The 23,566-nt window shown below is 41.7% G+C and overlaps 1 protein-coding gene across 1 annotated transcript in view; it reads right to left on the minus strand.

Annotated features, from left to right (window-relative positions):
• Positions 1-1,486: 1,486 nt before the first annotated feature.
• LOC139413846 (alpha-1-syntrophin-like) overlaps positions 1,487-23,566 on the minus strand; it is a 66,837-nt gene continuing 44,757 nt past the window's right edge. Inside the window, exons 3-8 of the mRNA XM_071161642.1 lie at positions 18,268-18,460; positions 13,166-13,355; positions 10,536-10,666; positions 8,492-8,688; positions 7,406-7,593; positions 1,487-7,068 (exon numbers count right to left, since the gene is read on the minus strand). Coding sequence (XP_071017743.1) covers positions 6,976-7,068; positions 7,406-7,593; positions 8,492-8,688; positions 10,536-10,666; positions 13,166-13,355; positions 18,268-18,460 — 992 coding nt within the window. The 3' untranslated portion in view covers positions 1,487-6,975. The remainder of the gene's footprint in view (positions 7,069-7,405; positions 7,594-8,491; positions 8,689-10,535; positions 10,667-13,165; positions 13,356-18,267; positions 18,461-23,566) is intronic.

The raw sequence follows: 23,566 nt of genomic DNA on the forward strand, positions 1-23,566 counted from the left end.
CGACCGATTAATCGGAATGGCCGATAAATTAGGGCCGATTTCAGAACAATGAAATCGGCCAGTCGATTAATTTTTTTCTTTTTTTACCTTTATTTAACTAGGCAAGTCAGTTAATTAAGAACACATTCTTATTTTCAATGACGGCCTAGGAACAGTGGGTTAACTGTCTTGTTCAGGGGCAGAACAAAAGATTTTTACCTTGTCAGCTGGGGGATTCGATCTTGTAACCTTTCGGTTACTAGTCCAACCTAACCTCCTGCCTTACATTGCCCTCCACGAGGAGCCTGAGTGGCAGGCTGACTACCTGTTACGCGAGGGCAGCAAGAAGCCAAGGTAAATTGCTAGTAGCATTAAACTTGTCTTGTAAAAACCAATCAATCTTAACATAATCACTAGCTAACTACTTCACCAAACGGGTGATGATTTAACAAGCGCATTCGCGAAAAAAGCAGTGTCGTTGCACCAATGCACCAATGTGTACCTAACCATAAACATCAATGCCTTTGTTTAAAATCAATACACAAGTATATATTTTGAATGCAAATCAATCAGGGTTTAGTCCTGGGCATAGTACAGTACTATTACAGTGCCCACTTTAGTTGTTAATGATCTTGTCAAAGGTTTAGACACTACAATGAAATGTTCTGCTTTGTTTGTGGACCTGTCAAAAGCTTTTGATACTGTTGATCATGTTGTTTTATTGAATAAGTTGTCCTCGATAGGCCTGAGCTCTGACTCCTACTTGGTTTCACGATTATCTTAGTGACAGAACTCGGGCCATCATGATTGATGGGGTTAAGTGTACATTTCTTGAAGTACATAAAGGTGTACCAGAGGGGTTGATTTTGGGACCTGTTCTGTTCACTATTTACAAAAACACCATTGGTCAATCTGTTAAGAATTGTAAACTTGATCTATATTCGGATGATAGTAATCCCTTGCTGATTTAAAACACGTTGTTTTTAAACTCTTGTAAAAAGGTTTCAGATGAGCTACATGTTCACTCATTAGATGGTTCTCCAATCGAACATGTTCCCTGCTGTCATGTGTACTACCGCTCCCCTGCTCAACGTCGCCAGTCTACTAACCACCAGTCCGGGCAATCATCATTACCTTGATTACTCTCCCTTTATGTAGCCCTCAGTTATCAGGCAGTTTTGTTCATGTTCAGTAAGCTTCTCCTGTTTTGTTTATCTGCCTTTTCTTATCATTAACCTCTATCGGTATCCCTAAACCGGAACGGTTGTTGCTAACGTGCGCTAATGTGACTAGAATGTAAAGACATGTCTTATATGGGCAGAAAACTTAAATTATTGTTAATCAAACTGCTCTGTCCAATTTACAGTAGCTATTACAGTGTGAAAATACCATGCAACTGTTTGAGGAGACTGCACAACAACAAAATGCTTTTATCACAGAAACTGGTTAATTACCTTCAGAGGTGGATGTATCAATGTAAACTCAGCAAAAAAAGAAACATCCTCACACTGTCAACTGCGTTTATTTTCAGCAAACTTAACATGTGTAAATATTTGTATGAACATAACAGGATTCAACAACTGAGACAAACTGAACAAGTTCCACAGACATATGACTAACAGAAATGGAATAATGTGTCCCTGAACAAAGGGGGGGAGGGGTCAAAATTCTAAATCAAAAGTAACAGTATCTGGTGTGGCCACCAGCTACATTAAGTACTGCAGTGCATCTCCTCATGGACTGCACCAGATTTGCCAGTTCTTGCTATGAGATGTTACCCCACTCTTCCACCAAGGCACCTGCAAGTTCCCATACATTTCTGGGGGGAATGGCCTTAGCCCTCACCCTCCGATCCAACAGGTCCCAGACGTTCTCAATAGGATTGAGATCCGGGCTCTTCGCTGGCCATGGCAGAACACTGACATTCCTGTCTTGCAGGAAATCACGCACAGAACGAGCAGTATGGCTGGTGGCATTGTCATGCTGGAGGGTCATGTCAGGATGAGCCTGCAGGAAGGGTTCCACATGAGGGAGGGGGATGTCTTCCCTGTAACACAGAGCATTGAGATTGCCTGCAATGATAACAAGCTCAGTCCGATGATGCTGTGACACACCGCCCCAGTCCATGACGGATGCTCCACCTCGATCCCGATCCCGCTGTAACGCTCATTCCTTCGATGATAAACGTGAATCCGACCATCACCCCTGGTGAGACAAAACCCTGACTCGTCAGCGAAGAGCCCAGTCCTGTCTGGTCCAGCGATGGTGGGTTTGTACCCATAGGCGACGTTGTTGCTGGTGATGTCTGGTAAGGACCTGCCTTACAACAGGCCTACAAACCCTCAGTTCAGCCTTTCTCAGCCTATTGAGGACAGTCTGAGCACTGATGGAGGGATTGTGCGTTCCTGGTGTAACTTAGGCAGTTATTGCCATCCTGTACCTGTCCCGCAGGTGTGATGTTCGGATGTACCGGTCCTGTGCAGGTGTTGTGACACGTAGTTTGCCACTGTGAGGACGATCAGCTGTCCATCCTGTCTCCCTGTAGCGCGTAGGCGTCTCACAGTACAGACAGTGCAATTTATTGTCCTGGCCACATCTGCAGTCCTCATGCCTTCTTGCAGCATTACTAAAGCACGTTCATGCATATGAGCAGGGACCCTGGGCATCTTTCCTTTGGTGTTTTTCAGAGTCAGTAGAAAGGACTCTTTAGTGTCCTTAGTTTTCATAACTCTGACCTTAATTGCCCACCGTCTGTAAGCTGTTAGTGTCTTATCGACCGTTCCACAAGTACATGTTCATTAATTGTTTATGGCTCATTGAACAAGCATGGGAAACAGTGTTTAAACCCTTTACAATGAAGATCTGTGAAGTTATTTGGATTTTTAAATCTTTGAAAGACAGAATCCTGAAAAAGGGACGTTTCTTTTTTGCTGTTTACTTACATTCAAAAATCTTGCTCTGATTTGTCATCCTGAGGCTCCCAGAGATAAAATGTAGCATAGTTTGATAAAATACATTTTTATATTCAAATGTAGGAACTTGGTTCTACAGTTTGAAACCCTGCTGTCTCGTTGTCCTGTTGGGTTGGAAGGTAAACCTTCATCCCAGTCTGAGGTCCTAAGTGCTTTGGAGCAGGTTTCCGTCAAGGAACTCTCTGTACTTTGCTCCGTTCATCTTTCCCCTCAATCCTAACTAATCTCCCAGTCCCTGCCGCTGAAAAACATCCCCATGATGCTGCCACCACCATGCTTCACCATAGGCATTGTGCCAGGATTCCTCCAGACGTGACAGTTGGCATTCAGGCCAAAGTGTTCAATTTCGGTTTCATCAGACTAGAGAATCTTGTTTCTCATGGTCTGAGAGTCCTTTATGTGCCTTTTGCTGAGGAGTGGCTTCCTGTCTGGCCACTCTACCATAAAGGCCTGTTTGGTGGAGTGCTGCAGAGATGGTTCTCCTTCTGGAAGGTTCTCCCATCTCCACAGAGGAACTCTGGAGCTCTGCCAGAGTGACCATCGGTTTCTTGGTCACCTCCTTGAACAAGGCCCTTCTCCCTCAGTTGCTCAGTTTGGCCAGGCGACCAGCTTTAGGAAGAGTCTTAGTGGTTCCAAACTTCTTCCATTTAAGAAAGATGGAGGCCACTGTGTTCTTGGGGACCTTGAATCCTGTCTCGGAGCTCCACGGACAATTCCTTTGGCCTTATGGTTTGGTTTTTGCTCTGACATGCACTGTCAACTGTGGGACCTTATATAGACAGTGTGTGCCTTTCCAAATCATGTCCCATCAATTGAATTTACCACAGGCAGGCCCCAATAAAGTTGTAGAAACATGATCAATGATGATCAATGAAACAGGATGCGCCTGAAGTCAATTTCCAGTCTCACATCAAAAGGTCTGAATACTTCTGTTAAAGTATTTCATTTTTTTGTGTTTTTTGCAAAAATGTTAGAACCGGTTTTCACATTGTCATTATGGGGTATTGAGTATAGATTGATGAGGAAATGGTTTTATTTAATGCATTTTAGAATAAGGCTGTGACGTAACAAGATGTGGATGAAGTGAAGGGGTTTGAATATGTTCCGGATGCAATGTATGTATATATATGTGTGTGTGTATGTATATTTAGGTTTTATTAAACAGTGCGCATTTGAAGAGACCTATTTGTCTTCACTGTTAAAATAAAGGTTAAATAAAATAATAAAATCTAAAGATCTACCAATAAAGAACAGTAAAAGTTAACAAAGTTTATTACACTTTTATATACAAACAACCCTGCAAGGCACACCTTTTGTTTAAATAAGAATATACAATACATTTGTATTCGTGAAAGCAAAAAAGTTTTAGTTTTGAAATATATTAATATAAGTTTGTTTAGCATTGTAGAGAGAAGGCCACGAATTGTGGATATCCCATTGACACAAAAGAAATGGGGGCACATTGTCATGTAAAATATAGATGCCTTTTTAGTTCATTTTCAGTTGGTTTGCGATGGTTTCTGTAAATGCCCACACTAACAAAAATACTAAAGCTGTATGAAAACCGCACCATTAAGCCACAACAAGCTGATATCTCTCAAATGCATCTGTGATTTTGGCTGTAGTTGTTAAGACAAATTCAACTAGCATTGTAAGGACGGTTTCAATATATCATCTCAGTACCTGCTGCATGTATTCTGAGAACTCATTGCTGTTTCAATATGAAACACTATCAATGTATTAAATTGATAATGTTATACCCAGACCTAAATATATACATACAGTTCCTTCAGAAAGTATTCACACCCCTTGACTTTTTCCACATTTTGTTGTGTTACAGCCTGAATTTAAAATGGATTAAATTGAGAATTTGTGTCACTGACCTACATTCAATACCCCATAATGTCAAAGTGGAATTGTTTTTAGAAATGTTCACAAATTTGTTGAAAATGAAAAGCTGAAATGTCTTGAGTCAATAAGTATTCAACCCCTTTGTTATGACAACCCTAAATAAGTTCAGGAGTACAAATGAGTTGCATGTACTCACTCTGTGTGCAATAATAATGTTTAACATGATTTTTGAATGACGACCTCGTCTCTGTACCCCACACATACAATGTATTATCTGTAAGGTCCCTCAGTCGAGCAGTGCATTTCAAAAACATATTCAACCACAAAGACCAGTGAGGTTTTCCAATGCTTCGCAAAGAAGGGCACCTATTGGTAGATGGGTAAAAATAAAAAAGCTGAAATTTTACATCCCTTTGAGCATAGTGAAGTTATTAATTACACTTTGGATGGTGTATCAATACACCCAGTCATACAAAGATACAGGAGTCCTTCCTAACTCAGTTGCCGAAGAAGAAGGAAACCGCTCAGGGATTTCACCATGAGGTCAATGGTGACTTTAAAACAGTTACAGAGTTTAATGGCTGTCATAGGAGAAAACTGAGGATGGATCAACAACATTGTAGTTACTCCACAATACTAAACTAAATGACAGAGTGAAAAGAAGAAAGCCTGTACAGAATAAAGATATTCCAAAACATGCATCCTGTTCGCAATAAGGCACTAAAGTAATACGGCAAAACACTTGGAAAATAAATGAATGTTATGTTCTATATACAAAGCGTTATGTTTGGGGCAAATACAACACCTCACTGAGTACCACTTTTCACATCTTCAAGCATGGTGGTGGCTGAATCATATTATGGGTATGCTTGTCATCTGCAATGGAGCTACTAAGCACAGGCAAAATCCTAAAGGAAATCCTGGTTCAGTCTGCTTTCCAACAGACACTGGGAGACAAATTCATCTTTCAGCAGGACAACAACCTAAAAGGCCAAATATAAGTTGCTTAACAAGACAACATGGAATGATCCTGAGTGGCCTGGTTAAAGTTAGGTCAAGACTTGAAAATGGCTGTCTAACAATGATCAACAACCAACTTGACAGAGCTTGTAGAATTTTAAAAATAATTATGTGCAAATATTGTACAATCCAGGTGTGCACAGCTCTTAGAGACTTTACCCAGAAAGACTCTGTAATCACTGACAAAGGTGATTCTAACAATTCTCATGGGTGTGAATACTTATGTAAATTAGATATTTCTGCATTTCAATACATTTGCAAACATTTCTAAAAACACGTTTTCACTTTGTCATTATGGGGTATTGTGTGTAGATGGATGAGAAAAAAAAATATTGAATCAATTTTTAATGTAGGCTGTAACACAACACAATGTGGAACAAGTAAAAAAAGGTTATACTTTATGAAGGCACTGTAGGTTTCTAGGTCCAAACACCTACAGCTATAAGGCTCTGGTAATACCAACGTTAGAACTATTCCATCCGTCTTTCATCAAAATTAAAATGATCTAGAGGGTGAACTTCGTGTCAGAAGTTATAGTGTCAAATTATGTATATATTGTATCGATACAAAGGCATAGTACTCTTATGCATAAGGTCATTCAAGTTAGTTGGAGAGTAGGGTTTTTGTTTTTGTAATTTCACTTAACAGTGGCAATAATCCATTTAGGGGTTAAGTTTAAATCAGCTTTAGGACATATAGTTCATCTTCATGTTGATATTGGCTATGGGAAACATTTATGAATCTACTAAAGAAATGCAGGGAGACTCAAAAGGCGTTTTGCTGCACTCAAAATGTCACTGAATCAGCACTTGGAAAACATCCTTAATAGCAGACATAAAATAATGTTTCTCAAAATGGCAGCCAAAACATAAAAGTAACATACATTTAGGATGATAAAACACGAACCTCTCTGAATGATTCAATCAGTAAACAGTGCAGGTAACATTTGAAAATGCTCTAACAAATTTAGAAGCCGTCATGATTTTTGTAATATCAATGCTGTCTGTTGTTGGAGGTTTAAAACAGAGCGGTGACATGTCCTCTGTAGTGAAATCACATCCTCCTAATGTTAGAGTCATGGCTTCGTGTAAATACGCTTCGGTGGTTTAGTGGTTTTTCAGGGTGGGCAGAGGGGTTGCAGGTCAATCTGTTATCATGCTAACAGGCCTAGCCGCTTGACCTTAGCAGAGAGGAAGGAGTGGATGATGAACACCATGGTCTTGGGGCAGGAGTGGAGGTCCAGTTGCTGCAAGGGAGGTAGAGGAAAGGAGGAAGAGAGAGGGAGAGAGGAAGGGGGAGGCAGAGGGAAGAGAGAGATGTTAATTACCTTTGACGTTGTTATAGTTGAGTATGTTAGCATAACAAACAATGACTACTCAGTTAAAACACAGAAAGAGAGAGAGAGAGAGAGTGAGAAAGAGAGTAGAAGCAATAGAAAAAGAGAGAGAGTAGAAGCAAGAGAGAGAGAGAAGGAGAGTAGAAGCAAGATAAAGAAAGAGTAAACAAAAGAGAAAGGAGAAAGAGAGAGAAACAAACCAACCAACCAACACCAAGCAAAACACTCAGTCAACAATCCAACTCACAATCTCCGCCTCTGGCCCTCCAAAGTCGAGGAAGATCATGTGTACACCGTCATCGGAGGACATGCGCAGACGCTCAAAGGGTTGCTGGAGGAGCACCGTTTTTCTGATGCCCATCTCCTCAGTGAAAAGGCTAAAGCCCTCGTCGATGTGCACTCCCAGGTTGCACTCCTTCCCGTTCCAGCTGCAGGCTGCCAGGGACCACAGATATAGGCATTAGGAAGGTTGGTCACTAAGGGCCGGTTTTTCCAGACATAGACTAGGCCTAGTGCTCGACCAAAAAGCATTCTCAATGGAGATTCTCTTGCTTTTTAGTCCAGGATCAGGAGAACCAGGAAACTGCCCCTAAAGGTTCTGATTATAGGTTGCTCAGTGTTTCTGTAACACTCCATTTACAAAACTGAATACTGAAGGTACAGTAGTTGATTGACTGATCTGTTCTATCACAGTGAATATATGAATGCAGTCAGTTGGATTTAATTGATTTAGTAGGTTCAGGCAGTTTAGATGTGGCTGCTTCCCATGAATGCAATGAGTGGCTTTTTATTGTTTTTATGTTGCAACACACCCCAACGCCAGCAGAGGGCAGTACTACCCTATATAAAACAGCCAGACCTGCATACTTGCTGAAGGTCTTTGCTAGACCATCTGCGGCTGTCTTGCAGCCATTCATGATGATTTATTGCAGTTGGAGCCGTAAAATGTAACTTTTCAACAATTTATTTATTTATTTATTTTTATTTATTTAACTAGGCAAGTCAGTTAAGAACAAATTCTTATTTACAATGACGGCCTCCCGGGGAACAGTGGGTTAACTGCCTTGTTCAAGGGCAATTTTACCTGGTCAGCTCAGGGATTCGATCCAGCAACCGTTTGGTTACACTCTAACCACTAGGCTACCTGCCGCCCCAAAAAGTACCTGTGCTGCAGCAACGATTCATTGCTAAAGTGACACACTCTTGTAGGTGACACCATGCACTAACTTGATTATCAATCAATTCACAATGTTTTTGAAAGTACAGGTTGACTTTTGAATGCCCTGTAACTCCCCCAGTAGGCTAACTTAATCTGCTACTCCTGTATCTATACCTGTGGTGACCTCCTGGATGAGCTCGGCGGCGTTGTGGCAGCCGTCCACCAGCATGTGGGTCCAGGCCGAAAGCTCCTTGGCCGAGTCCACCCGGAACAAGTGGGTCTCCACGCCCTGCTTGGTGCCGGTGCGCAGCCCAAAGGAGAGCTCCGAGTCCAGCAGGGGAGAGCTTTTCCCCGGTCCTGAGTGGACCAGTCTGGAGGAGACAGGAAGGAATAGAGGGGAAAGGTGGTAAGAGGTTGGAAGAGAGAAGAGTGTGCAAAGAAGAATCTCAAATATAAAATATATTTTGTTTTAACACTATTGGTTAAAACATGATTCCATATATGTTATTTCATAGTTTTGATGTCTTCACTTCACTTCACTTTTTCTATATTTTTACTAGAAAATAGTAAAAATATAGAAAAACCCTGGAATGAGTAGGTGTGTCCAAAGCTTTGACTGTACTGTATATTTCCTGAGCTTTCTTATATAAAGGACAAACACTGCAAAACTTTGTTTTTTATTATTTATTTTTTGACTGTCTTTTTTTCATGTTATTCAATGCGTTTCTCTGGGCTAGTAAGTAAAGGCCAAATTCAATATTTTATACCTAAAGGGGTCCTAAAATTCTAAATCAAATAGCTATATGATCCATAGTAAGACCATCTTAAAACAATTCCATATGCCAGCTAAGAACCCCACCTGCCCAACGGCTTAGACTTAAAGTTATGAAACCTTATAGGGTTAAACCTTTCTACGTGTCTTTTCGTTAATATTTGTATGATGTATCTGCAAGTTCTGACTGCATTATTTGCACTGGCAAATCAATGGGGCGACAGGGTAGCCTAGTGGTTAGTGCATTGGGCTAGTAACCGGAAGGTTGCAAGTTCAAATCCCTGAGCTGACAAGGTCGTTCTGCCCCTGAACAGGCCGTTAACCCATTGTTCCGAGGCCGTCATTTAAATAAGAATTTCTTCTTAACTGACTTGCCTAGTTAAATAAAGGTCAAATAAAAATAAAAAAATATAGCCACCATTTCCATTGCTCACCCCTTTAAGAGAGCATTAAAGCAGTGTTCACATTGGAAGTTTGAAGTGATTCAAATCTGTTCTTTTTCCTGCAGTCTGAACAGCCAAATCTATGGAATCTGATATCTGAAGCCACATTTCAAACCATCTTTGTAGGTGGTTTGAAGTTAGAAACATCTGATTCCTGGCCGTGTGACTTGTGTCTGAACAGTCATATCTGATTTATTTGCCCTCAAGTGGTTTTTAGACTGATATTTGACATACAGTATCTTCTTGCTTGCTAGCTACTCTGCTGACAGTTTTACAGGAACATGATTAGCTTGTTAATTGTTAACAAACAAATGAGTGAATGTGCTAGAAATCTGAACATCTACCTAGCTAGCTAGTTGCCTGCCTTGGCCAAAAGGACTTGTTTTGAAAGTTGGATCATCTTATCCTTTGAGGCTTTAAAAGTTTTCCTACACTATGATTTTGAACATTCAAAGAAACTGGGAGACATCCATGACAGGCGTTGTTAGCATGCTACATAACTTCTGAGTGATAGGAAGCAGGAGCACTACCACCAATCAGCCTACACCATCCATGACAGGCGTTGTTAGCATGCTACGTAACTACTGAGTGATAGAAAGCAGGAGCACTACCACCAATCAGCCTACACCACTGCACACACCCGGTGTTACTATGACAACTAGCATAGCCATGTTAGCAAATGACTTGCTGTTTGGACAGTCAGTATTCCAAAACGGATTGGAAAAACAAAAGTGATTTGAGCATTAAGGCCTGCAGTGTGAACAAGGCTTAAGAGCTTTACGAAAAGGCTGCTTTTGGGGGACTGGGGGTGAGGTTGTATAGGCTAAAAAGCATTTAGCAGCCTAGAAATAGATAATATTAGATATACTGCTCATTTTCATGGACTAAACTCAGCCACAATGGAGACAGTTTTGCGAAAATGGCTATTTGACTAAATGCTTTTGAAAGATATTCATCCGCCTGGTCTAAGTGCAGTGCATCGTTTTTATTGTGTCGATCCTACCTAGTTGTGATGAGCGGGTGGCTCTTGGCTGGGCTGTTGATGCCGTCTTTACTGTCAGGAAGGGTGGGGTACAGCAGCAGGTCTCTCTCAGTCAGCAGAGCCAGCACCGGTCTCTCTGGACCCTGGGTCGCCTTGAGGGAGAGGAGGACAAACAGACAACACACACACACACTTTTCATGACTCATTTCACAACATATGTACACATCCCTATGAATGTAATGCACACACAGTCACATATTTAAATACCTCCTCGACAAAAGGTTAACATCAAATATTAACATCAAATATTAATTTCAATTCCATACTGAAGTACAAGCGGGGAAAATGTGTAACATAATTTCTCCTGAAGCATACCAATGGATGTCTTGTTAGTGACTATTTGATCAGTAGGTTCACATTTCATTTCATCATCCAAAGAATGTCTATTTGTCAGAATTCACAGTGGTTAAGGACAATTAAAAACATGAACATAAATATTTTCTTGGAAAGTTCAATGTCTTGTAGGTCTATAATGATCCTGTTCCATCCATCAAAGGGTTTTAGACATTGTTGTCTTTGTTGTTGGGTTTTCAACAATATGCGTTGTACAGTTGAAGTCGGAAGTTTACATACACTTAGGTTGGAGTCATTAAAACTAATTTTTTCAACCACTCCATACATTTCTTGTTAACAAACTATAGTTTTGGCAAGTCGTTTAGGACATCTACTCTGTGCATGACACAAGTTATTTTTCCAACAATTGTTTACAGACAGATTATTTCACTTATAATTCACTGTATCACAATTCCAGTTTTGTCAGAAGTGTACATACACTAAGTTGACTGTGCCTTTAAGCAGCTTGGAAAATTCCAGAAAATTATGTCATGGCTTTAGAAGCTTCTGATAGGCTAATTGACATCATTTGAGTCAATTTGAGGTGTACCTGTGGATGTATTTCAAGGCCTACCTTCAAACTCAGTGCCTCTTTGCTTGACATCATGGGAAAATCAAAAGAAATCAGCCAAGACCTCAGAAAGAAAATTGTAGACCTCCACAAGTCTGGTTCATCCTTGGGAGCAATATCCAAATGCCTGAAGGTACTACGCTCATCTGTACAAACAATAGTATGCAAGTATAAACACCATGGGACCACGCAGCCGTCATACCGCTCAGGAAGCAGACGCGTTCTGTCTCCGAGAGATGAACATACTTTGGTGCCCAAAAAGTGCAAATCAATCCCAGAACAACAACAAAGGACCTTGTGAAGATGCTGGAGGAAACAGGTACAAAAGTATCTATATCCACAGTAAAACAAGTCCTATATCAACTTAACCTAAAAGGCCGCTCAGCAAGGAAGAGGCCACTGCTCCAAAACCACCATAAAAAAGCCAAACTACGGTTTGCAACTGCACATGGGGACAAAGATCATACTTTTTGGAGAAATGTCTTCTGGTCTGATGAAACAAAAATATAACTGTTTGGCCATAATGACCATCGTTATGTTTGGAAGAAAACAGGAGAGGCTTGCAAGCTGAAGAACACCATCCCAACCGTGAAGCACGAGGGTGGCAGCATCATGTTGTGGGGGTGCTTTGCTGCAGGAGGGACTGGTGCACTTCACAAAATAGATGGAATCATGAGGGAGGAAAATGATGTGGATATATTGAAGCAACATCTCAAGAATGTTGCTCAAGAAAGTTGAAGCTTGGTCGCAAATGGGTCTTCCAAATGGACAATGGCCCCAAGCATACTTCCAAAGTGGTGGAAAAATGGTATTGGAGTGGCCATCACAAAGCCCTAACCTCAATCCCATAGAAAATGTGTAGGCAGAACTGAAAAAGTGTATGCGAGCAAGGAGGCCTACAAACCTGACTCAGTTATACCAGCTGTGTCAGAAGGAATGGGCCAAAATTCACCCAACATATTGTGGGAAGCTTGTGGAAGGCTAACAGAAATGTTTGACACAAGTTAAACAATTCAAAGGCAATGCTACCAAATACTGATTGAGTGTATGTAAACGTCTGACCCACTTCAACTGTATATGTTTCATTCTTTCCCCTTTTCAAGGCACATACGACTTTCTAATTGGCAGCTCCTCAGCACAAGGCTAGCGCAAACAATCTTCTCAGAAAGTCACTTAACAGACTAAACAGACACTAGACTAGTCGATAATGCACTTAAACAGAGCACAGTGTTTGAGTCAGACATTCTTTTGAGTCAGACATTGCTAATCTGGCCTTCGCATCACTAAAATGCCAAGATATAAACCCGATTACATTTTCAGTCACAACAGCTGATGTTACAGACAATGTTTATTGGAACGCACTCAGGAGACACATTAGCTGACTAGCCAATAGAGAGGCCTGTCTTAGTTCGGTTTTTACCATTTGTCAAAACTAACAAGTAAAGAAATAATTGCGCCAAGACCTGGGATCAAATATTATTTAAAATAATTTCAAATACTTTATCAGTGCTTGATTGAGCTTGTCTGTTGCGAAAAGTCCCGAAAATACAAAGACCCGCCCACCTGGGACTCCAGGAAGTCTAAAGCAAATGTTCAAAGTTATTATTTGAACCCAGGGCAGGCTGCCATAAATAGAAATACATAAAGCCTATCAAAAACTCAAATTTGACCTTTGACTCTTTGTACCTGCTCAGTGATCCATCCCATGTGTTTGACGTCCAGGCCCGCCTGCATGGCCCTCAGCTCATCCCTGACTCGGGGCACCAGGGCCGAAACCCCGGCTTGGATGGCGTTATACCAGGACTGGGCCATGGCAGGGTCCTTGGCCCTCAGGAACACCGAGCTCTTTCTGCTGGACGAGATCACCTCAAAGTACCTGTGTGGAGGGGAGAGAGGGAGTGGGAAAGGGGGAGAGAGAGGGGACAGAAAGAGAGAGAGGGAGGGGGTGAAGTGAGAGACATGGAGAAAGAAAAGAGGTAAGGAGAGAAAGGGGAGAGACGCACACAAGAAAACAGTGTTAGCTGTGGTCAGGTCCCTGGAGAATGCACTAAAATCCATTTTGATGACCCTTGAAGTTGAGGAGGGTCAATTAGCTTAAATTTACATCATATTAAAACTCTCCTCTCCTTTACCTCTGGACAAAGCTGGTTTTAGCAGTAACCCAGTTGGTTATGACATGGATTTTGACAATGTAAGCGCAGCCTATCCAGCTGCGATGCTTCTGTTGTTATTGAGGATGTATGTAAAAACCCTGCATGTCGGCTATATGCCCATCATGCAACGAGAGATGAGATAATCCAGTGACTCTCATATTTACAAACATTTAAGTTATTTTCCTGTAACAATTTTTCTTCTCCGTTTTATTTGATTAATAAACTACCCTTACCCTACTATAATGAAGGCTGGTTCAACAGCAATGTGTTGGGTGTCTTCTTTATCCAGGCCATGCATTAACCAAGAAGCCTGTCCATAGAAGGTTTCTAAATGATCTACTCGTGAAGCTTTTTCCGTCATGCTTTTGCATTATTCACAATTCACATAGGCCTACCTACAGTGCATTACTACATTATTCACAACTCACATAGGCCTACCTACAGTGCATTACTACATTATTCACAACTCACATAGGCCTACCTGCAGTGTATTTCTACATTATTCACAATTCCCATAGGCCTACATGCAGTGCATTACTACATTATTCACAATTCACATAGGCCTACCTACAGTGCATTACTACATTATTCACAATTCACATAGGTCTACCTACAGTGCATTACTACATTATTCACAATTCCCATAGGCCTACCTGCAGTGTATTTCTACATTATTCACAATTCCCATAGGCCTACCAGCAGTGTATTTCTACATTATTCACAATTCCCATAGGCCTACCTGCAGTGCATTACTACATTATTCACAATTCCCATAGGCCTACCTGCAGTGCATTACTACATTATTCACAATTCACATAGGCCTACCTACAGTGCATTACTACATTATTCACAATTCCCATAGGCCTACCTGCAGTGCATTACTACATTTGGCTTCTATCCCTCTCCATTTCCAAAAGAGCGCCAAAGACACACTCCTCCAAACATAGGCTTTTCAAAATTTTCAGTCCTATAACGCCATATTATAGGCCTAGGCTATATCTTGCTTGTTGAGAACGTGCACACATATGATACAATTTACAGGAGCGTAGTATTTTTTATTTGAGGAGAACTGTGATTACTTAAAGACCTATACTTACATAAGGCAATTACAGAAAACTGGATTTAAAAACAAATGTTGCTATCACTTACTACTCTTACCTATGCTATTTAATAAACTGTTGTATGAATCCACAATGGACTGTCGTATGAGTCCACAATGGACTGTCGTATGAGTCCACAATGGACTGTCGTATGAGTCCACAATGGACTGTCGTATGAATCCACAATGGACTGTCGTATGAATCCACAATGGACTGTCGTATGAATCCACAATGGACTGTCGTATGAATCCACAATGGACTGTCGTATGAATCCACAATGGACTGTCGTATGAATCCACAATGGACTGTCGTATGAATCCACAATGGACTGTCGTATGAATCCACAATGGACTAGGACGAGGATATTCCGTGCTCCCAGACAAAATGGAATAGATGACAACGCAAAGACGGTCAATTATAGGGCTGGGAATTGCCAGGGACCTCGCGATATGATATCACAATACTTTGGTGCCGATACGATATGTATTAAATTGCCATTTTAATCATTTTATCAGACGTTCTTATCCAGAGGGACATACAGAAGCAATGAGGGTTAAGTGCCTTGCTCAAGGGGGAAATCAACAGATTTTTGGGGGGGGAGCTAGGAACACAAGCATTTCACTACACCGGCAATAACATCTGCTATATATGGGGACGCAACCAATAAAATTAGATTTTGATTCGAACCAGCGACATTTCGGTTACTGGCCCAACGCTCTTAACCGATACAATATGTATTGCAAGTACAGCCAACTAGCGCAAAAATAATATTGTTATATTGTCAAACCGATACGATATATTAGTCCAAAATAATATCCCGATATGTAACTATCAATTTTTGCCCCCATCACTAGTCAATAACCTACAGAACTTGAGACGAACGCATGCAGTATCACTCCTACAACTTCATCAAAACCCAGTCATTTCGCGCCAGCGATTACGCTCATAATAACAGCTGTGAAAATAGCAAAAATATTTCTGACACACCCCCAAGACCTATAGCACTACAGCCAGTGCTTAGGTTTACCATGGCGTTGGGTCTGTTCACATAGAGCGCTATTAAAGCTCATTGTGGAGCGTACAAGGTAACCCAATACCAGTGTGCTGTAGATTCTCGTTGAAATATTTCAACGTTTTCGCCTGGAACAAGCCATAAGGGGTGAGATATGAAGAGAAATGAAGCAGGACCCATACACACTATTGCTCCTGTTGTGTCTTTGGCTATGCCGGATTAAGTGATATGACATGCTATGCATTAAGTGATATGATATAAAATAATGTCTCCGTAATTAATATTACCTGATTGAGCTAATCATGTAAATGTAATTAACTAGAGATTCGGGGCACCACGAAATAATATTTATAGAGCTGTTATCTTCCGAATAAACTATTAAAGACCTAGTCATATTTTACATCAATAGCAGTCAATATTAATCGTCATCTTAATTCAGTCTCATCTGAAAGTTGTAAATTCTTGGTTATCTGCACGAACCCTGGCTAACAAGTTGAATCAGCAATACAAAAATTGGGTTTAATTATTTATTTACTAAATACCTAACTAATCACACAGAATTACACATAATTAAATCATAACTTAATTACGTCATAAAGGAAAACTTCCCTAGCGGGCGGAACAGATATGACAGCTGCTTACACAAAAGAAAAGGGCTGGGTTTGAGTGAAAGAACGGGAAGACTGAGGAACAAAGGGCGAAACTGTGCTATCGTAAATACAGAATCTTATGCATTCTAAATTACCGCCCATGTCGAAAAGGAAAATGCAATAAATATTTACTCTGAGCTGCGCTTCGGTAGGTTGCTGGTAGATGGAAGGCCGTGTTGCCCAACCGAGTCCTTTGAAGAATGTCTCTGCTGGTAAATTGGATACGTTGTAGTAATTTTGTTGTCTGATAGATGGAATACTCTGTCTGTTCCTTCCTAATCTGCGTTTGCAGCTGCTGTTGCTAACTCCAACGGCTAGGAGGTATCACTTCTGTAGTGAATAAGAGTTCAAAGTTCATACCATTCGCAACCAAAGCTCACGCTGATGTTGGCTTCGTTCTGTAGTTATTATCTGAACCATTCTGACATCGGACCGTCGTCCTCACGTCCTCGGAACAGGAGGTTATATTGTCGTCAAGGCTTTATATAGGAAGGGAGAGGAGGGCGTGTTTGAAAAGTTTTATAGCCCATGTCCCTTCACAGGGGCGGGCCACTGATTGAGCAGTGAAAACCCAAATCTCACATTTTAGAAGCTAAAATCACATTTCATCCCATCACAAATCATTTCATATTCAAACATTTAAATTGAACAACAATTCCATGTGAATACGATAACTCTGATGTGTAGACTTTCCACTGTAGAGCTTATGTCATTGATGAGAATGTCTCAGATGACAACCGAACTGACATCATATTCATTAAGTACCACCACATATGTTCAATTGGTCGGATTACCAGAATATAGTTCATTTCCCCCCACCTTCTGATGTTCCCGGAATCTCTATGTTAACCAAGGGTTTTGCAAATGTAACATCAGTAGGTTAGAGAGAGGAAAAAGGGGGGGAAGAGGTATTTATGACTGTCATGAACCTACCCCCAGGCCAACGTCATGACACTCCACTACATGGCCTTATTTAGGATTAGCATAACAACGTTTGGATCCAAGAGAGGACTTTGTCTGGCCATAGGCTACGAAAAGTCTAACCAGAGGGGACAGCTGGAGCTCAAAGAGCCTCAGAGTAGGAGTGCTGATTCAGGATCAGTTTTGTACTTTAGATCATGTTGATTAAGATTACATGGACAGACCATAGATCAGTTCTCCTACCTTTGTGGGTACAGGTCCAGACCTTTTGTGGGTACAGGCCCAGACCTTTTGTGGGTACAGACCCAGACCTTTTGTAGGTACAGGCTCAAACCTTTTGTGGGTACAGGCCCAAACCTTTTGTGGGTACAGGCCCAAACCTTTTGTGGGTACAGGCCCAAACCTTTTGTGGGTACAGGCCCAAACCTTTTGTGGGTACAGGCCCAGACCTTTTGTGGGTGCAGGCTCAAACCTTTTGTGGGTACAGGCTCAAACCTTTTGTGGGTACAGGCTCAAACCTTTTGTGGGTACAGGCCCAAACCTTTTGTGGGTACAGGCTCAAACCTTTTGTGGGTACAGGCTCAAACCTTTTGTGGGTACAGGCCCAAACCTTTTGTGGGTACAGGCCCAAACCTTTTGTCAGTACAGGCCCAGACCTTGGTGAGAAAAAGGAGTGTTACTTTGCATCAGGTAAATATTCAAATGTAGAGTGCTCGTTATATTCAAGGAGCCTTGATTTAGATTCCAAAAGGAGTGCCTTGTGAGTCATCTGACTTCATGAACATCTTACTGAATTCAAGATACAAGCTATCGTACCCAGTTTCTCCCTCTCTCCGTCCGTCTCCCTCTCTCTGTCTCTCCGTCCGCCTCTCCGTCGGTCTCCCGCTCTCTCATTTTTTCTCTTTGATCATGTAACTCAGTTCCCCATTGAACTGGGTTACACCCACAGTACCTGTTCTCTGTGTCCGGGGGGCACTGCTTCCTGGTCACCTGGCACATTTTCAGGGGGATGGTCCTGGCCTCCTTCAGCTCGGTAGGGGGGGCGTCTGCGCCCTTCTGTGGCGTGGCATGGGGGGAGTCCCAGGGTAGGGGTGCACCGGGCAAGGTGTTCTTAAAGAAGGCTGACATCTCCTTGATGTATTTCACTGTGATAGGAAACAAGAGATGGGGAGAGTTGTATTAAGGAGGATTCAAATTGAGAGGGAGAAGGAAGGTATGTAAGGTATCATATCAGGTGAATTGGAAGCAGTGAGAGTAAGAACAACTATTCCGACTTTGATACTATAAGGGTCGGTTTCCTAGACACAGATTAAGCCTGTAAACCAAGACTAAAAATCTCAATTGAGAATCATTTTTAATTCAGAACTACGCCTGATTCGTGTCCGGCAAACCACCCCTCAATGTTTAGCTAATGGAGTGTGCTTTAGAAGGTTAATTAGTCAAATGAACTTGGAGTTTGGAGTATAGCCTGGGATCTTATCAATGTTGTGAACTTCATAAGTATTCTCTTTCACTGCTGTGACTTATGAAGTCACTGAGTCAAATCCGGATCCTCTGCTCACCCTGCACACCACGCATCCCTTCTCTCTTACATGGCCTCCTATTCCTACACATGGCCTCCTATTCCTACACATGGCCTCCTATTCCTACACATGGCCTCCTATTCCTACACATGGCCTCCTATTCCTACACATGGCCTCCTATTCCTACACATGGCCTCCTATTCCTACACATGGCCTCCTATTCCTACACATGGCCCCCTATTCCTACACATGGCCCCCTATTCCTACACATGGCCCCCTATTCCTACACATGGCCCCCTATTCCTACACATGGCCCCCTATTCCTACACATGGCCCCCTATTCCTACACATGGCCTCCTATTCCTACACATGGCCTCCTATTCCTACACATGGATTTTATAACACATTTCATGCAATTCCACACATTCTGCCATAGAGCGCAGAGAAATGTTTTTAATATGATATCTGAGTGAAACTAACAACAATCAGTGGACCATGATTACTAAGTTTAGATAGCTGGCCGCTAGACTAACACCAATCTAAAAAAGGTTTGCTGACATGGGCTAATTGACTGACTTTCAGTGACTGACATGATGCACAACCAAATGTAGAAATTGGACCTTGTGTATTCTTCTATTCAATAGTAATTTGAGACCCCGACTGAGTTGAAAAAAATATATACAAATTGATCTGATGGCTTTCAAAAGGGAGGCTGCGGGCCGTCAGTTGCCCATCCCTGCCCCGGTCGGTCAGTCAGCAAGTCAGTCAGCGTCAGTGAGTCAGTCAGTGTCAGTGAGTCAGTCAGTGAGTCAGTCAGTGAGTCAGTGAAAGTGAGTCAGTGAGTCAGTGAAAGTGAGTCAGTCAGTGTCAGTGAGTCAGTCAGTGTCAGTGAGTCAGTCAGCGTCAGTGAGTCAGTCAGCGTCAGTGAGTCAGTCAGCGTCAGTGAGTCAGTCAGTCTGTCAGTGAGTCAGTCAGCCAGTGTTGATGAGTCAGTGAGTCAGTCAGTCAGTGATTCAGTCAGTCAGTGATTCAATCAGTCAGTGATTCAATCAGTCAGTGACTCAGCGTCAGCCAGTGAGTCAGTCAGTCAGTCAGTGTGTCAGTCAGTGAGTCAGTCATTCAATCAGTGAGTGAGTCTCTCACCCAGACCCCAGTCAGCATTATTCTCACTCACTCACTCACTCACTCACTCACTCACTCACTCACTCACTCACTCACTCATGTTTGTCCATTAAGATTTGGTATAGGGTTAAAACACGTGACTCTCGGAGCCGGAGACTCCAAGGAAAACCAAGCCTACTGGATGGTAATAGCGCTCACCGTTGCCCCTAGTGGCTGTTTGTCAAGTCATCTCCCGATGTCCTACTTCGCAGTGGATCTTGCACGACCCGGCTGCTGTCTCTGTGGTCTCAAACACGCTGGTTTAACACCCCTCACACTTGCAAAAGCCCACAAACATGGTTGACTGGGCAACACTTTCACACAACAAACTCTGACCTACACATACGCACATACACACACACACACACAAGCAACTGATAGCCCTCCACTGTTTCAAACCTCAGTGACTCCTGGATACTTTGCTTCTACAGTTGAAGTCGGAAGTTTACATACACTTAGGTTGGAGTCATTAAAACTTGTTTTTCAATCAATTTTTCCAACAACTGTTTAATTAAAGACAGATTATTTAACTTATAATTCACTGTATCACAATTGCAGTGGGTCAGAAGTTTACATAAACTAAGTTGACTGTGCCTTTAAACAGCTTGGAAAATTCCAGAAAATTATGTCATGGCTTTAGAAGCTTCTGATAAGCTAATTGACATCATTTGAGTCAATTGGAGGTGTACCTGTGGATGTAGTTCAGGGCCTACCTTCAAACTTAATTTGCTTGACATCATGGGGAAATCAAAAGAAATCCGCCAAGACCTCACAAAAATAATTGGAGACCTCCACAAGTCTGGTTCATCCTTGGGAGCAATTTCCAAATGCCTGAAGGTACCACGTTCATCTGTACAAACAATAGTACACAGGTATGAACACCATGGGACCACGCAGCCGTCATCCCACTCAGGAAGGAGACGCGTTCTGTCTCCTAGAGATGAATGTACTTTGGTGCGAAAAGTATGCAAATCAATCCCAGAACATTAAAGCATTAAACTTAATCAATCATAATCACTAGTTATAACTACACATGGTTGATGATATTACTAGTTTATCTAGAGTGTCCTGCATTGCATATAATCGATGCAGTGCCCATTCGCAAAAAAGGACTGTCGTTGCTCCAACGTGTAACTAACCATAAACACCAATGCCTTTCTTGAAATCAATACACAGAAGTATATATTTTTAAACCTGCATATTTAGCTAAAAGAAATCCAGGTTAGCAGGCAATATTAACCAGGTGAAATTGTGTCACTTCTCTTGCGTTCATTGCACGCAGAGTCAGGGTATATGCAACAGTTTGAGCTGCCTGGCTCATTGCGAACTAATTTGCCAGAATTTTACGTAATTATGACATAACATTGAAGGTTGTGCAATGTAACAGGAATATTTAGACTGATGGATGCCACCCATTAGATAAAATATGGAACGGTTCCGTATTTCACTGAACGAATGAACATCTTGTTTCCGGATTCGACCATATTAATGACCTAAGGCTCGCATTTCTGTGTGTTATTATGTTATAATTAAGTCTATGATTTGATAGAGCAGTCTGACTGAGCGATGGTAGGCACCAGCAGGCTCATTAGCATTCATTCAAACAGCACTTTGGTGCGTTTTGCCAGCAGCTCTGCTATTTATGACTTCAAGCCTAGATTAGGCTGGTGTAACGATGTGATGTGAAATGGCTAGCTAGTTAGCGGGGTGCGCGCTAATAGCGTTTCAAATGTCACTCGCTCTGAGACTTGGAGAAGTTGTTCCCCTTGCTCTGCATAGTTTTTCCCCTTGCTCTGCTGCTTTGAGGGTGGCTGTTGTTGTTGTGTTCCTGGTTCGAGCCCAGGTAGGAGCGAGGAGAGGGACGGAAGCTTTACTGTTACACTGGCAATACTAAAGTGCCTATAAGAACATCCAATAGTCAAAGGTACATGAAATACAAATGGTATAGAGAGAAATAGTCCTATAATTCCTATAATAACTACAACCTAAAACTTCTCACCTGGGAATATTGAAGAGTCATGTTAAAAGGAACCACCAACTTTCATATGTTCCGAGCAAAGAACTTAAACGTTAGCTTTCTTACATGGCACATATTGCACTTTTACTTTCTTCTCCAAAACTTTGTTTTTGCATTATTTAAACCAAATTGAACATGTTTCATTATTTATTTGAGGCTAAATTGATTTTATTGATGTATTATATTAAGTTAAAATAAGTGTTCGTTCAGTATTGTGGTAGTTGTCATTATTACAAATACATTTTAAAAATCGGCCGATTAATCGGTAGCAGACTTTTTTTTGTCCTCCAATAATCGGTATCGGCGTTGAAAAATCATAAAATCGGTTGACCTCTACTTCTGTGACCATCGTTATGTTTGGAGGAAAAAGGGGGAGGCTTGCAAGCGAAAGAACAGATAGATAATAAACAGCGAGTAGTAACAGTGTAAAAACAAAATCAAAGGTGGGGGGCATTTAATGAATTGTTCAGCATGGCTTGGTGGTAGAAGCTGTTAAGGAGCCTTTTGGATTCTGGTTTAGACCAGAGGATGTTACGGAGGAACCAGAGGAGCTCCATTCTGGTTTAGACCAGAGGACGCTACGGAAAGACCAGAGGAGCTCCATTCTGGTTTAGACCAGAGGACGCTACGGAAAGACCAGAGTAGCACCACCCGGGTATCACTGTGGGGGGAGGGGGGGGGGGGGGTGAAGTTGTACTCTCATGGGACAACAGGGGCTTCCTCTGTCCCCCAAAATAGACCCCCTAGTCCAGGGATGGGTAACTTGGATGGGGGTGGGGGCCACAGAAAAGATCTGACCTCATCATGAGGGGTCTGCGTACTCCCCACTCCCCAACACATTGGGAGCAAAAATAAATTGCAACCCCCTTCTTGACAGCCAAGACACATTTTAGCTGACATGGCTAATTGAGTGACTATCAGTGACTGACAGGACCAGAGAAAACTGCTGATGCACTACCACATTTTGAGATTGCACATTTTTTATTCTACTATTCTAGCTTGCAGCAATAAATTGAGACCCGAACTGAGTTGAAAATTGATCCGAGGGCCTTCAAATGGGAAAACATGAAGCAGACTTAAAAACCTACTGTACGTAAATATTGTGTGCTATAGCCTGGAGAATTAATACATGTGTCTCGATGACAACATATTGACGCTCGTTTCCAACATTAGAGCTGTTTTCTTAAAGAGTTAAATCCGCTTTGTGTTTTGTTTCCTTGCCACGATACTAATAAGTATTGCGATACTGGTATTGTCAAGGCCCTATTATATACAGTATAACCACTAGGTGCATTGTGGGTACTGAGTGAATGGACTTGGATGATAAATGAAACAGTACGTAGAGTTACATAAGTTTAGATGATATCCCAAAAAACTAGGAGCATTTTCTAGATTAATAATATGAGGTATTTTCAATTTCCATACATCACTAATGGCAAATATATAATTTAAACCGAGCAGAACAAATGGAAAGGGAAGGGAGGAGGCCATTGCTGAATAGCTTGGCGCTGTAGAGAGTGAAAGCATCCTGGGGTGGAACATATGACTAA

Source organism: Oncorhynchus clarkii, chromosome 7, assembly GCF_045791955.1.
Source record: "Oncorhynchus clarkii lewisi isolate Uvic-CL-2024 chromosome 7, UVic_Ocla_1.0, whole genome shotgun sequence".
Lineage (NCBI taxonomy): Eukaryota > Metazoa > Chordata > Actinopteri > Salmoniformes > Salmonidae > Oncorhynchus > Oncorhynchus clarkii.